We start from the raw sequence: 15,690 nt of genomic DNA, 5'->3' as shown, positions 1-15,690 counted from the left end.
GACTTCTTAAATTTAATAGTAAACTTAATACCCAGCGGGTTATGAGTTCAAGTCCCAGGAATGGGTCTCTCAATACAAATAAATTAACCTGACCTGCATGTCCATGTACGAATCAAGATTGGGTGAAACAGCAAGTTTAAAAAACAAAATAGTAAGTGAATAAAGGCAGGAATCATGGGCAGGTGGCGAGCAGCACAAAGAGTCTGGGGTCAGAGAGGCTCTGGATGACAAGCACAAGATGTGTTTTGGACAAAGGAATAAGAGCTGGCCTCTACATACCAGCCTTTCCTGACTTCACATCCTCTTTGTTAGCAAAACAAGATGCCCAACTGAGGCACTCCTTTAGCCTGCAGCAGAAGGCCAAGCTTGGGGTCTCCCTCCTGTACCATCCCTGCTTCCCATTTCGCATTTCAGCAGTCAATCTTTCAGTCACATGCCGTTACAGCTCAGGCATCACCTTCCAGGAGAAACGAAGTGTGTATGCAGAAACAGTACAGCTCACTTAATATGGGAAAATATCACAGTCAAATAAGGGTAATTGTTCATTAATATTAATTTATTCAGAGGATGAATGGATGGATGAAATATTCTCCCATGTCCTTTTTCTCCTCCTCCTTCATCTCTGCTGTTGAAGTGCAGTGTTCAGATGCTGGACATGGTTGGTTCTTACACAGAAGAGACCTGAAATGCCACATCATTTCAGGAAGGACTTCTTTGTGTCTGCAGAGGTGCCATTCTAGTAAGGGAATGTAGGCGGGTAGGGGCAGCCATATAAGGGAAGACCAGGGGCTGTGGGGGGAGACACAGGTTAAAATGATGTTACTTTGTTAAGGAGAAAGGAACCCTGGTGCAGTGGGACCTTAAACCATGAGTCTGACACGTTGGAGAAGTCTGACATTATGTAATAGGTGGAGGGGTTAATTCACGGCTGATTCTAGGATTTCACCCTTTGGGAAATACTGGAGCCCCTATATTGGGGTCTGGAATGATCTATGGTATCATGTTCTTTTGATACAGAACTACCTTGGGAATGAAAAAATGATTTATATATATATATATATATATATATATATATATATATATATATATCCTAGTATGAATGGCAGAACGACATCTTAACATTAACAATGAATTCAATGAATTGATATGAGAATTAGGGCTGGTTCAGTCCTGGATCAGCATGAGTTCTGCTGGCAGCTTTTTCCCATTCTTTCTCGCACTTCCAGTGCTCCGGGAAATCCCACGGAAAAAGCTCCCTCTTCCCCACCGTTTATTTGAACGCATGACGTGCGCTACTGACTTAGGGGAGTGCTGAGCCCTGGTCCGTCAAACCCAAGTGTCAGAACGTGCCTTTTAAGTTTAATATGAGCTACACAAGCATGACATTCAAACCAATTGAATGCTGCTACTGAGACGGAACAAGAGAAATTTTAAAATAGGGGCCATTTTATGTAACCTTTATTGAGCTAATACACCCCTCTAGTAATGTCTGTACATATATTACATTCATTATATGCACGTTTGGCATTTTTAAGCGTAACACTGACGTCAAGGGTCAAATGAAATATGTTGTGAGCCTCAAAGCTTTAGGACAACTGGGTTTCCATAAGTCACAGAATTTCTGAAAGCACATTTATGCCAGATCACTTAATCTGCCAAGAAGATGTATTGCTCCAGTGTCCTCAATGAGGTGCCGATGTGAGATTCCTGCAAAATTGCTTAATTTTTAACAGAGGAGTATCTCAGGGGTTGCTGAGCCACACATGGTCAGCTATCTGGCAATGTTTAATAAATTGTAGGTAGAAATTTCTCCGAGACCAAGGAAGATCATTTCCCAGGTCTGCATGATGTAATATGATATACAAAACCCTTTTAATAAAAGTGAACCTTCATTTATCATTATAGACAAGGACCCATAGGTTGACTTTAGAATGTTTAAACATGCATTTTTCATCTCTGTAGGCTGTTAAACTTTACCGTAAATGAGACACTGAAATGGGAACATTTTGCAATGCTAATTTACACCAGTTATCATCATATGATAATATTACAGGTAAAAAGCATGTCTTTAATTATAGTGTTTGATTAATCAGCATCACAGCATCACAGCATCACATGCTTTTGATGGAAGGGCCTCAACACCTGAGAGTCCAACATCCCTGTAATGGCCCTGAGGAACAATGACTGCCCCCTACTGGGCCCACAAAGATGCTATTGACCCCAGCCTTGCCCTTCAGCCCTCTGATTTGTGGACGGTTGCTGGGTAGCCAATGTTTTGTTTTGACAAAACCTAAATATTGTGATCTCTCCAGTGCTGTTGCACGACACAAAGGACACTCATATTTAATATCCCTACAGTACATAAACACAATTGACTGATGGGATATACAGGAGGTAAGTTAGTTACCCATGAGCGACATCAGCTTTTCCATAGACTTTATGCCTATTTTACATTTCTCGGCAAGTCTAACAAACCATGGAAAAGTAGATTATAATTTCCAAGTCAGGGCTCATCCAGCTGTATTTCAAATAACTGAATTCATGAGCACCCAGGTGTTTGAAATGAATGTCCTTCAGGAGCCCACTTTCCAATAATCGCTGTAATTCTGACTGAAGATTTGACGAGCGTCCCCATGAATGAAACTTGAAAAAAAAAAAAGTGCTCGACTCTGAAAGCACTTAGGGGAATGTGCTAAGGATTATGGTATCACTGGGGAATATACAGAACAAGCAGGAGAACACACAGGAACACACACACACACCCACACACACCTACATCTGAGTATTGTAAACTGGCAAAAAAAAAAGGGACTTGACACGCAGAACCAGTCAGTGGTTCATTCTGGTGTTCTTACTCACAAACCTCATGGGATATCTGTGGCATGGGTCCCAGTCAATGACGGACAAATTAGCCAGTGAGTCTTTAACTTTGCTGAAATTAAGTTCTGAACAATATCTGAGACTACAGACAAAACGGGTATCTAAAGCAAAAAAAAAAATCCAAATCTCCCCCCCCCCCACCCCCCCATTCATCTGAAACTGTGAGGATGTGAGGCATCACGCCAGATCGGGGCATAAATCATTTAGCCCTGATGTAATGGTATTCTGTTCATGCCCCTGCAATTTTCTTATTCAGCTCAAGTCTTGGAGAAGTCACCAATTGGCCTCTGGTTGATACCAACCTGACCATTTAACTTGGTGTTTTTCTGTGATCTATGTAAGGGAGTATACAATGCACCCAGAATAAAAATACGAGTAAATACATGTGGACTAATTTCCGTTAAGTTCATGCTATATTCATGAAAAATAACGTACGTAAGTTATAATCCATCGTGGGAGCGCTAGCATGTCGATCACTTTAACTTTAATGTCCCGTTTTGGTTCGGTTTATATGTCAGATGATTTTTTTGAACACTACTTTCGCTACCTGCCGCTTACCGCGCAGTATTAAATCTGCCGAAGACCGCCCCCACCCAAATAAATCTTACGGAACTTATGAATATAGAAGAACCAATTAATATTTTAAAAATGACACTCTGGAGAAAATCCATCTTGCTGCGACGCACGGAACCCTATTGGCTGCACTAACCACTTCGCGAAAACTGCGTCCCCATTACTGGCCCCAACACCCCCACCACTTTCTCGTTAGCCACAGCAGGAATGTCAATGAGTTATTCGTCGTCCTTGTGCTAATGAATTCCTTTAAAATGATCTGCGTTTGCAAACGGGCGTGATGCTACGCGATGCAGAGGTCCTGGTGACATGCGTCCGGCAGCGCCGCTGTCCGAGGTGCTGCAGCGCGCGGCCCCGCCCCTCGCGGGCAGACGGCACGCGGACCACGTGACCCGCTGTCCCTGCCTCCTGACAGTCGCTGGCAGTGCTCAGCGGGCGAAACAGGCTGCACCTCTCCTCTCCCAAAAGATACCGGGTTTTTTTTACCCCTCTCTCTCTCCCCCCAACAATTCCGTTTATCCTACTGTTTGTACTTTTTGCTAGGACCAAGGGGGAGATTGCTTCAGGTAAAGGAGACTAAACCTCGATTTTTATTTTTCTTTAAAAATATTTTCACCAGTGCTTGAGTTTTTTTTTGGGAGGGGGCAGTGTTGGAAACGCTGAAGATCTTTTTTTCTTTTCCCCTATCAGTGATGCAGTGATTCTAGTAAAAAACGAGGAGGGCTACGCGGAACATCCTTAAAGAAGTAGACTGGACTAAGATCGCGAAATGGTTCTTTAGAGGTAACAGAAGTTTAAGCTTTGATAGCTTTCTTTGCGTTGATCTTATCCTGTTTTGCATGGTTTGTAGATGATTATAAATATCTGCTGTGTGATGCTGAAGAATGATTTGGAGATGCTGTGATGATCCAGTGCTGGATTGTAGTGCAGGTAATAGAGAAGCTGTTTTCCTGCATGGATTTATACGAGTTCTTCGATCAAAAATGGTCTGAAGATATAATTTGTAGTATAATTTATGTAGTGATGAACAATACCTGTTTTGCGTTTATAGAAATGCCAAGAGTTGTTTTTGTTTATTTATACAGATCGCTCTGATTGTAGCAGGGAATATTTTTCCTCGTTCTAGGCTATCAATGAAAAGGTGATGAAGACAAAGATTTAAAGGATTGGAGCCTAACTGTGCTTACAGTTAACCTGCTTGATATTTTATTAGAAACGGTGCGTTAGAGTTGCGCGATACATTATTGTCGGTGTTTAAAAATAGGCTAGCCTTTTATAAGAATGGATCATTTTGTGAAAGTAATTAGCCTACTTGAAAAGCTCCTATCGTCCAGTTGTTTGCCCTCTGGATCTCTATCGCTGGAAACCAGTAAGGGCAGGTTTGGATGCTATGATAGATTTCAGTGATCGTGTGCATTGAATGCATTGCTTGTTTCAAGAGAAAAAAAAACGGCATTGAGAAGATTGCTTGTTCCCTGCATGCAGTTTCTGCGTGTAGGTTTCTTAGTGTCCGATTTAATTATATCCTTTAAATGCGGTGTAAATGTGTCACGGTTTCGATTTGATACAGATGTACATTAAGACCTATGTACCTGCTGTTTTTTTTTTGAGATTCGATCCACACACAAACACACACACACACACACACACACACGCACACAGAGGAGCCTTACTTGAACATTAGGATACTGCACAGAAACAGATACATAGCCGGTAAATCGATCATTTAACTAGCTTACTGTCCTGGAAAACGAATCAGGTGTTAAATATATGTTTTATTTTTTTTTCTCGATGAAGGGGGAAACACTATATGCCACGACCGTTTTGCAATGATCACCATATGATCGCGACTCACCCCAGCCTTTACACACTCCTATCTAGCAGTTAGTTACTCTGACGCTGGCAGGCGGATTTACACGCACAACGGCTTTACACGGCGGATAATGTGATGTGTGTATGTGTTAAAACTTAGCGCGTAATGAGGGGAGCTTGAGGAGCGCAGCTTATACCCAGGCGCAGATCTGATTGCGGGATTTTCCGTGAATAATGCTGACAACTGGCGTGAGCTTGGGAAGGCGACTTTCTTCTGTCTCTTGTTAGAGGGCGAAGTGGCGGTGTATCGCAGCACAATAAATAATTTTACATCAGTATTTGCAGCGATTTTAATTAGGAAGCCCTCGGTGCAGCGAATAGTTGCATGTTAATTGATAAGATCTTTGATGTGCTTTTGGACGCAGAATCACGTTTGATCTCGGATTTATTTATTAATTAATTGATCATTAAAACATTGGATTCGCTATGCTGAAAATCTGTAGTTATTTAAATGCCGGCACGAAATAGGCCCCTATGTGTTTTCTGTGTAAGGAAAGGTTACACGTGACGAAGTAAATGTGTCTGATTATCGGCCATATCCAAGGCATTCATATTTTCTAATTTTAAACATAGTCATTAGCTATTTGATCTAGTGTTATTTTTTTTATAAACGAGCTAAAAATGTCACAATAATATTTAATCATTATATATAGCTTCGCCCGGGGCAATTTAAATAGGCATTTAAAATTATTTATTAGGGAAATTAAAATGGATACTAGTATTATAAGAATAAGCGGCATTTTTTCCAGGCTTTTTCTTGGAAATTGGTTTGTTATTTAATCCTTGTATTTCATGTTACAGTGTCGATTAAAAAACACGTAAAGTTATATGCAAAGATCTTTTTAACAACTAAAACCTGGGCAAAGTCACTACCACTATTTTCTATTTCTTACAGATTGCCCGTCATTATGTTCATTATGTTGAAACGGTTGTAAGCTTTGGGATCCAAGGTCGGCCTTGATCAGCTGAAAGGGCCTGCCGGGCTCCGTGTGTTTGACAGTTTGTGTTTTTCAGCATTGCTGGCGAAGGAGGCAACGCCAGAAGCCATAAGCAATGACTCTGTTCTCCTGCTTCAGCACGATACAGTGGATCTGACGGCTGCCTGCCTCCTACGTCCCCTTAGATGGTCCAAAAAAGAAACAAAATAAATAAATAGATAGATAGATATAAGGTACTCCACGATGTTCCAGAAACGAGGAAGAGAACTGATGGATATCTCCAACATATGTCGCTTCTAAGGAACCCGGATTATAAACTGGAAGAGAAACATAAAGAGGGCGGAGAGAAAACTCGTACTTTTTTTTTTTTTTTTACGAATGCTGGCAAACTTTTTAAGGTCTGAGAGGATGCTGCACGGTCATGTCTTTTACTACCGGAGACTTACGGACGAGTAGACTGCAGTTATGCAAACGGAGTCCTTAATCCATATCAACGATGCGTTAAAGCAAATGATTTGCTTTCCATAGTGAGCCGGGAGTACAGTTGTGCATCGTTTTAGTTGAGCACGTCTTCCTTTAGAACCCCTCATTTTTTTCATCCGTCCATTAAAAAAAAACCCTCCATCAGACCTACGACCATGGTGCTTGTGATGAGGCAAGGGGCTCATTTAATCTGGTTGGGCCTGCTGGTGTGTTGCACTGTGGACCTAGGGGCTAGCTTGGAGTTCACGGGTGCCGAGGGACAGTGGGCCCGCTTCCCCATGTGGAACGCTTGCTGTGAGAGCGAGATGAGCTTCAACATGAAGACCAAGAGCTCGGACGGGCTGCTGGTCTATTTCGACGACGAAGGCTTCTGCGATTTCCTGGAGCTGCTTTTGCACAAGGGCAAGCTGAGCCTGCGTTTCTCCATCTTCTGTGCCGAGCCGGCCACCGTGCTCTCTGACACGGCCGTCAACGACAAAGAGTGGCACGCCGTGACGATAAGGAGGAACTTCAAAAACACGACCCTGATGGTGGACAAGGAGGTGAAGTGGGTGGAGGTTAAATCGCGGCGACGGGATATGACTGTCTTCAGCCACCTGTTTTTGGGCGGAATACCGCCTGAACTGCGCTCTCTAGCCTTAAAACTCACCTCTTCTACGGTAAAGGATCAGGTCCCCTTTAAGGGATGGATAAGAGACTTGAGAGTGAATAACTCGGAGCCGGTCCTCTTGAGCAGCGAAGGGGTCAAAGATGATATTTGCGGTGCTGAGAACGTGTGCTTGAACGGAGGAGTCTGCAGCGTCGTCAATGACGAGCCTACCTGTGACTGCTCGCAGACGGGATACCAGGGAAAGGACTGCAGTGAAGGTAAGACGTCTGGCTATATCTCTACACGTACCCATGTGTGTGTGTGTGTGTGTGTGTGTGTGTGTGTGTGTGTTTGACTGGTTTCTTATCACGTAATGCTTTCCAGGCATCTCTGTACCTCGAAGAACCTGTACTACAAAAAACATCAACATGTCTCGCATGCATTTATAATTATTATTATTATTATTTGTTTGTTTGCTTATCTATCTATCTATCTATCTATCTATCTATCTATCTATCTAATCTTTATTTATTTATCTGAACAAACACACAATTTCCTTTGTTGCAACTCCACCAGCAGACGGTCCGGTCCCATACGTGGTATTGTGCAAACATTACGCATGTCGTCAGAGTTGTTTGTATGGATAATTACAGACAGCAGGTTCCTGCAAGACCTCATTAGCAATGCATTCAGGTGTTCCTTGTTCTCCAAGGTGTCTACAAGTCACCTGTGCAGGTAACCAGGGATCGGTTGACCTATGAAGTCTTTCTCTCTGCTGGTTTGAACTGCACTCATTCACTCCCAAAGCTGCAGGGGTGTTTACCCCCAAGAACCAGATTAAAGTGAGAAGCATGTGAACTGCAGAGAATGTTTTGTGGTGCATAATTACAGTGTTACTTTTTGCATTTAAATTTTGGACAAAAATGTCCCTTTGAAAAATAAAACACTTGTTGACCATACAAGAGATGCACAAAGTTAATGGTCTAAGACAGATACAGTGTGGTCTATGTGAAATATGCATGTTTACATATGTAGTCAGGGAATCTGAGGCAAATGATTTCATTACCATAGGGTTCATTTACAGTTGTGTATACACATTGTTTCAGAATGCAAATAAGCTTAGAGCTTTCTAGAAACCGATTAACGATAGCCAGGGTTCCATGCCAAGGGGGACTGATATTTTATTTTATTTTTGTAGCTTTTAGGCTCTTCGGCCCGTCTGCTTTGTTTTAACTCGAACGTTCGCGGAAAGCGCAAGGCAGCTGTCTTTCATGTGCTTATCAGAATGATGACCTGACAGGGTCCATGGAGAGGTTCACGTAGGAAAGATCTGCACTCCAGGGTTTGGGAGACCCTTTCTTGCAGTGTGTGTCCATCAGCAGCTTCTGTCCTGTGATATTTATGTCTGGTAATGTGACAATTGTGTCCACGTGAGGGAAGATTTACAAATTTTGTCGGTGTGCTCTCCTGAGGTTTTGTGCAGGTCTTCAGCCTCTGCCTGTTCCTCAGATGCTTTGATTCAGGGATTTTTGTAGCTCACAAGGATCAATAATTCATCTCTTATTTAATTTTAAAGTGAGAAATCTTGTTTGGATGTTAATGCTTAGTTTTTTTTTCTCTCCTTGTGGATGATTCACTTTTGAAGTGCAGTCTCATCAGTCAGTCCTTTTTATTTTTTCAGTTTACTCCCGGGGATTGCTTTTTAACCAGGGGCTAGTTTAGTGTTTTTAGTCTTTAAATTAATTTATTATTACTTTTTAATGAATCAGCCCAACCAAAGTATTATAATATAAGAAAGGAGCAATCCTGGTATGTAGTGCTCTGAGCTAAGAAACGATCGTTGTAGTTGCTGCTGTCCCTGGTTTGTCCAGCTCTTGTGTCTCTGTGGTTTAACAGTGGTGTTTGTTTCCCATAAGTTCTCAGGTTAATAAGAAATCGACTTTAGAAAATGGGGGCGAAAGCTGAAGGCAAATTGCTTTACGTAGTCATGAAGTCTCTTGGAGGCATCTTTCATGCATTGCTGTATTGAAAAGGGCCTCCCATTGATTTTAAGTTCTCGGTAATGTCACAAAGCAGCCAGATAGCAGGTCATCCTTAGAAGAAGGAGCGCACTCAACTCACAGCCCTGCGATCTTGGTCCTGACTCTCGGCATCTTGCATCACATCTTGGGGGGGGGGACTGGTGCCTCTGAGGCTGTGCTCTCTGAAACGTCACAAAGCCTTTCTCTGAGTACGACAGTCTCGGAATTGATTTGAGTGCTTGACAGGTTAAATGCAGGATGTGTAGACTGCAGCATTATTTGTTTATAAACTCTGACCCCCTCCCCCATTCCAAATGTGACCCTCATTCCTGCCAGTTGACGTTTCAAATGAGGCTAGCTGCCCTCCAAATGAGTGCTGTTTACTGTACGGCAAACACAGGCATGGGAGCGGGAAGTCAGTAAGGCTGAGTGACCCTGAGACCGTTTTTTAGTATATCTGCCGTGCTCCAACGTGACATTTTCGCTGTAGATGGAATTGTCACCATAATAGGCCGTGTGACACTATTCCACTGCTTAGCGCATGACATTTCCTCTGAGAATCGCACATCGTGAAGAAAGGATGCTTTGAACGTGGCGAACAGGATTGAATATTTAGATTATACACCATTTCATCGCGATGGCCTTTTCATGTAGGTCCTTCCTAAATTTGAGTTGTTCTTAATGTACTTTTAGTAACTAATTTATGGACGTGTGCCAGTGAAAATGGAAATAATAGAGTAATGTCACACCAGATTTTCCCGACATCTGTACAATACGTGATTTGTTCTAATGAAAATGATGCTACTGCCTGGGTAGGTAACCACCAGCATGTAAAGTTAAATGATTACCTGGCCAAGACATGAGTTTGAAATGGAATATAAAATTGTCAAATGATCAGGTGCCCTTGAAGTGTCATTTCAGAGTTTCATTGTCCTCCTTTAATCTTTTATGGGTTATGTGGGGTTGTCATGTAACCCAGAGCCTACAAAGCTGTTAAATTTGAGCCAAAGTCTACAGCTGAATTGGAGAGCTCCTTGTTTGTGCTGAGGATTGTCTTGAGAATGGAATGAGAGGCTGGCTAGGGGGCGTTGGGGTGGGGTGGGGTGGGGCTGGGAGAGACGCTGAGGTCGAGAAATCCCCTCATTAGAGCCCCAGAACAGGTAAGTTGATTAGGGACCCCGAGGTGGCTTCACTGTGTGGCTTCTAAGCCACTGAGATAATTGGATTTTGTATGGGATTTGTGAATCACTATGATTTAACACAGCCAAACCCCAGATGTTACATTTCATTGCCTGGAAGATGTTGCTTTCGTTTGATGGCCACACATGGTGTCAGGCTCTTGGCTCCTTGCTCTTGTTTAACCCGCGTAGGTGTTTACATTTGACCGTCCCGTCACCCAGTCAGTATTTGGATTCAGATCCCTCTGTCTCTACTGCCCTCTGTGTTGCTTTTCACCTTGGTTACCTCCATGTCCAGCGTTTGAACTTGATTGTGCTGGAAACCTAAGTGCTAAACAGCAGGATGTTCGCTCTCAACCACGAGCTGTCATAATTCTCTCTTTTTATTTGGATCTTTAAAGCTCCCTTTAAGTTTTAATGATGACAGCTCTGCCCTAATCTCAGACATCCAGTGGTTCACCATCTGCAGGACCTGTGCAGATCTGAACTGTCAGTAAGCGAGTGTATCTGATCTGTGGCGGTGACCTTCCTGCTGAATGAGAGGCGTGGGGAATCTGGTTGAGAGGAGGATGGGGGGTGTTGGCCTTAGGCATCCATCTGGGCCCTCTAGTATCGGGCACGTGCCTGGTTCTTGGCAGTTCAGGGCACAGTGTACAGTATGATGCTCTTAAGTGTGAGGGCTATATTTCCATCATGCGCTCTATGTCCAGTGTGATCTGGCTGTTTGCTACACTCTTGCTGATGAAAGAAGGGTGTAGAAGGATGTCTGCATCTTACGATCATGGGGTTGAAGATCTTCATGCCTTGGTTAGACTTAGGAGGACATTATAAAATCTTCTATATATATCTTGTATATTGTTGGAAATAGTAGGTGCAAGTTTTTAGAGGTTCATGGTGGTCTAACGTAATGTTGATATCTGCTTATATTTTTTGTCATGGACACTGTTGATTTGAGCTTACCCACCATTCTGTACCAAAAGCAAATTCCACCGTTCTCAGTCATCTGGTCATTAAAATGATTCTGAATCAGTTTTTGAATCTGGTTCCTGATTTTATTGTCTTGGATTATAATTGTTCTATTGAGGTAATTATGTGGGTATTAAGTCTTGCTGTGTCCTACAATGCATGGGATTGAAGAAGCAGATTGTTGCCCCCGACACACAGCACTCCATCATTTTGTTGGCCTCATTCTTGTTCTTTTGTTTCTGACACTCGCTAAGCCATGAATAGCATCAGCCATATTGCCTAGACAGACATGTGTCAAGATGTGTTTGCGAAGACCAATCTAACGAGGACCCGAGCTCTGGGAGACGGTTACTGCAGAAATGCAGTATATATATATAAGGTATATAAGGGTGTCATGCTTAGATGGACTTTGAGGACTTGTTATTGTTTTCATTGAATACTTTGATATGTGAAGGTTAAATCCATCACTTAACAGGCAGCCTGTCTTTTTCCAAGTCTTAGTTGGCAATCTCAATTTAATTTATGGGATGATAAAATTGTTACAGAGTGGGAATGAATATTGCTGCAATTCCTGTTGGGGTGATGTTCTTTTTATCTGCTGGTGGAATCCTTCCAAAAGTGTGATTCAAAATGGTGTCGTCCGTAGTCATGGAGACATCACTCGACCTATCGGAAAGCAGTAAATGTGTCTTGTAGCTGGGTAGCACCATTGTTCGGCTCATCCTCTCTCTGCACTTTTCCGTGTGTGGAGTACCTTCTTACAGGGCGCTTATGCTGAATTCCTCAACCTGGATCACCTGCATAATTCATAGCCACTTTAACCCTCGCAATGCCAGGCTGCTCCTAATTAGATTTCCCCCATAGAATATTAGCACAAAGCATTCTTTTCAGCAAAGCATGAATTTGAATTAATTAAAAATATATATATTTGAAGTGGGAAATCTATTATTGGATGTCAGCATTTTTTTGTTACTAATTCAGGATAACCTAATATAGACCTCGTTTTAATTTATGGTTATATGTGTAGGAATTCTTTATTAAGCATGCTGGGTCACAGTCGGCTGTGATGTTATAAGGGGGGATAGTATCTTAATGACGATGAGCCATAAACATGAAATAGCCCAACACAGCAACTAGTATGGTTGTGATGATACACAAAATCCAGGGTTTTGGTACAAATCTCGGTTTTGGAATTTTGGTACAGCAAGGAAAACAATTTGTTTTGATATTATTAAAACTGCCACAATCAAGACTATGAACAGTAATTAAAAGGCAATGCATTCGTTTGTGTCTGAATACAAAAAAAAGACAATTTTTTTTTGCTGCCCACCACCACCACCCCTCTTCGGAGGACAACATTTTTACATTATGAGACACTTATTTTTAAATTGTAAAAACAAATATGTAAAATATATTTAAAAATCCAAAATATAACATCAAAAAAATTGTGATGAACTAGGCCCCGTCTAAATCCCACATTCTGTACTCCGGAGTATGGCCGTATATCTGTAGCGATAAACACCCCTCTATCTGTAATTTTTTATTTTTTATTCTCTTGGTCTGAATTTCCTGGCAGAAGCACCTTAGATGCCACGGGAAGACTTGCAGAGGCTCTTTCTGCTCCAGTCGTACATACTCATGATGCTGTCTGAAATGATTTAGCATGTTGTGTGTGTTTCCAGCAACATATCCGATTTCGGCATAGCAGAGCTGACAGTCTTGGTCTTATCAGCAACTCTGTTTTCAGTGTTGGTGTACTTTAGTGGGACACCAAAATGTTCTCAAACCACCGATTATGACGGCCTATAACCAGCATTAGCAACTCAAAGAACATGCAGAAAAAGCATTGGATACAGCGGACTCACATATAACAGAATTTCGCTTATAAGGGACAAACAATTTGGTCCCCAGGGCCGCTTTTAGCTGTAGTTTTGTTCGGCTATAACAGACAAGCAGCTCCGCCTACAAGGCGCGTGGCGTGCCGGTGATATCCAGCGCAGATACGTAGTCGGGATTATTAATAGTCACGCATCTGGTCAGGTAAAGTTGGATTACTATATGTACAATATACTAATCTATACCACAAGTGTGTCTGCTGGGATGTGGCATGAGTACATGGTGTCCTGTAGTTGTGTTCTGGGCAAACAGCAACTCTGGATATAACGGACTTCGGATATAACGGACTGTTTTGCCAGGTCCCTTGAAATCCGTTATAACGGGATTTTACTGTATAGTAACAGAAATTTAGTAATATGGTGGCAAGAATAGATCAGAAATATTGGTACCAAGATGTTGTGGTAGCATTAGCAATAGTAATAATTTGATCGTAGATATCTTTTTTAAGTTACTGTCTCAGTAAAGAATATTTTAAAATTCCCATAATTAAGTAATTAAGCGGACCGTAAATTGACTAACCCTGGCCTGGCTTAAGTACTTTGAAAATGTCGCTGTAGGGCATGCCGCTGAGATGAAGGCAAGCTGATATTTGTTGTGTCGCCCCGCCGCTCCGTTATGCTATTTGCGCTGTCGATCGGCTGACATTCAACCCCCCACCCGGCCCCCTGCAGTGTTCCTGCTCAGTCCCCAGAAGCCGCCAGGAGCGGCTGGCTACTGCTTGGACGGCCAGACGTTGACGGAGATTCCCGTAACTTCATTAAACATCAAATCCCAGTTACGCTCCGGTTTGGAGCGAATTTGTGCTATTTCCTTACAGTTAAATGGATCTCAGGAATTGTGTACGACACCACAACATGTCCACGGGCTTTGATTGAATTTAATTACACTTAAATCAGGCCGGCTGGTTGTTAATTAGGCAGATGCAGTGTCCGCTAGTGCATCGTGAAGTTTACTCCGTTCATTAAAATTTGCATTTTACACTCACACAAGCATAGCCATCCACACACTCCAGGTTTGTATGGATCAATTAAAAAATGTAAAAGCTTTTTTTTTTTTTTTATAATATTTTCTTCAGATGAAAGGATTACAGGATTTGTCTGCCCACCCCCCCCTCTCCCAAAGCAAACCCATACGCTGACATAAATCCCTTTGTTTGGCTTGGACAATTATTTAAATGCACTGGCCTGTGTCTGTCAAGCTGAGCTTTTTCGCTTCTCCTGTGCAGATAAGAGAAACTGTTACGGTTTGTAGATGGGTCTAAAAGGAGCATTACTATTCTGTATACGTTTCTTAGTTCAGTTACTTAATCTTAGTTTAGTGTGTGTCATGTAATATATGTATAATATTTACATAATGTTATGTTCAGCAGAGTGTGAGCTGAATGTTTAACCTTTGGCTTTTGTTCTGGAAAATCTGGGTCTCTGGTTTTTGGGGTTCATTTAAATTTAAATTTACATTTACATATTTAGCAGATATTTTAGTCCAAAGTGACTTACAACAAGGGAAACTGCATTTTGCAAACATTCATGCTGTCAAGGAGTCAACTAGGCATAAATGCAGCTAGGTTGCGCTTACGGTACAAGAAGGAACTAATAGCAAAGTAAGAGCTTAATAAGACTCTTTAAGGGCCAGTAAATTCAACATAAGAGCATTCAAAGAACAATCAGGTTTTTAGAGGAATTCCTGGAACAGATGGATCTCTAGGTGTTTCTTGAAGGCAGAGATAGAGTCTGGTGACTGGCCGTGGTTTGGCAGCTTGTTTAACCACCAGGGAACCATACAAGAGAACTATCTAGAGTAGTGCCTGTGCTGGAGGAAGCTCCAAGCGGTGTTGGTTTGCTGACCCAAGGGGCGAGATGGAACATAGATCTCGAGGAGCCTTTTGATGGAGATGGGTGCCCTTCCATTAATGGCCCTGTAAGCCAGTACCATGGACTAGAACTTGATGCAATCACCGATACTGAGCCAATAAAGAGAGACCACTGCAGAGGCAGGTGGAGTTCAGGGCCGATCGGAGTGTCTTGGATTGATGCCTGGCTCTCTCGTCATTCTCTGGACGTCGAGGGGAGTGGTGCTCCCTTTTCCCCCAGCTGAAGACGACCTCATTCTATTTTTAGCTCCATGTTTAGAGCAGAGCTGCAGCTAAAATTTGGCAGATGTGGGGGGTGGTGATACAGTAAGACTTTAAAAAAGAAAGATTTTATTGCTGGCTAAAGGGAAATAATGTGGTGATTGAATTAAAGTGCAGAGCTGCTTGCCTTTAGCCTTTAGAAGGGAATTAGAAGTGTGTGTGT

The 15,690-nt window shown here is 42.3% G+C and overlaps 1 protein-coding gene across 20 annotated transcripts in view; it reads left to right on the top strand.

Moving 5' to 3' along the window:
• Positions 1-3,867: 3,867 nt before the first annotated feature.
• LOC111848816 (neurexin-1a) overlaps positions 3,868-15,690 on the top strand; it is a 249,977-nt gene continuing 238,154 nt past the window's right edge. For 18 of the 20 annotated variants that reach the window (XM_023821125.2, XM_023821124.2, XM_023821118.2 and 15 more), the window contains exons 1-2: positions 3,868-4,236; positions 6,340-7,613. In XM_023821125.2, coding sequence (XP_023676893.1) covers positions 6,902-7,613 — 712 coding nt within the window. In that variant the 5' untranslated portion in view covers positions 3,868-4,236; positions 6,340-6,901. The other 2 variants (XM_023821107.2, XM_023821108.2) reach the window with 2 other exon arrangements.

Source organism: Paramormyrops kingsleyae, chromosome 3, assembly GCF_048594095.1.
Source record: "Paramormyrops kingsleyae isolate MSU_618 chromosome 3, PKINGS_0.4, whole genome shotgun sequence".
Taxonomy (NCBI): domain Eukaryota; kingdom Metazoa; phylum Chordata; class Actinopteri; order Osteoglossiformes; family Mormyridae; genus Paramormyrops; species Paramormyrops kingsleyae.
This window is presented reverse-complemented; position numbering and strand designations above follow the sequence as displayed.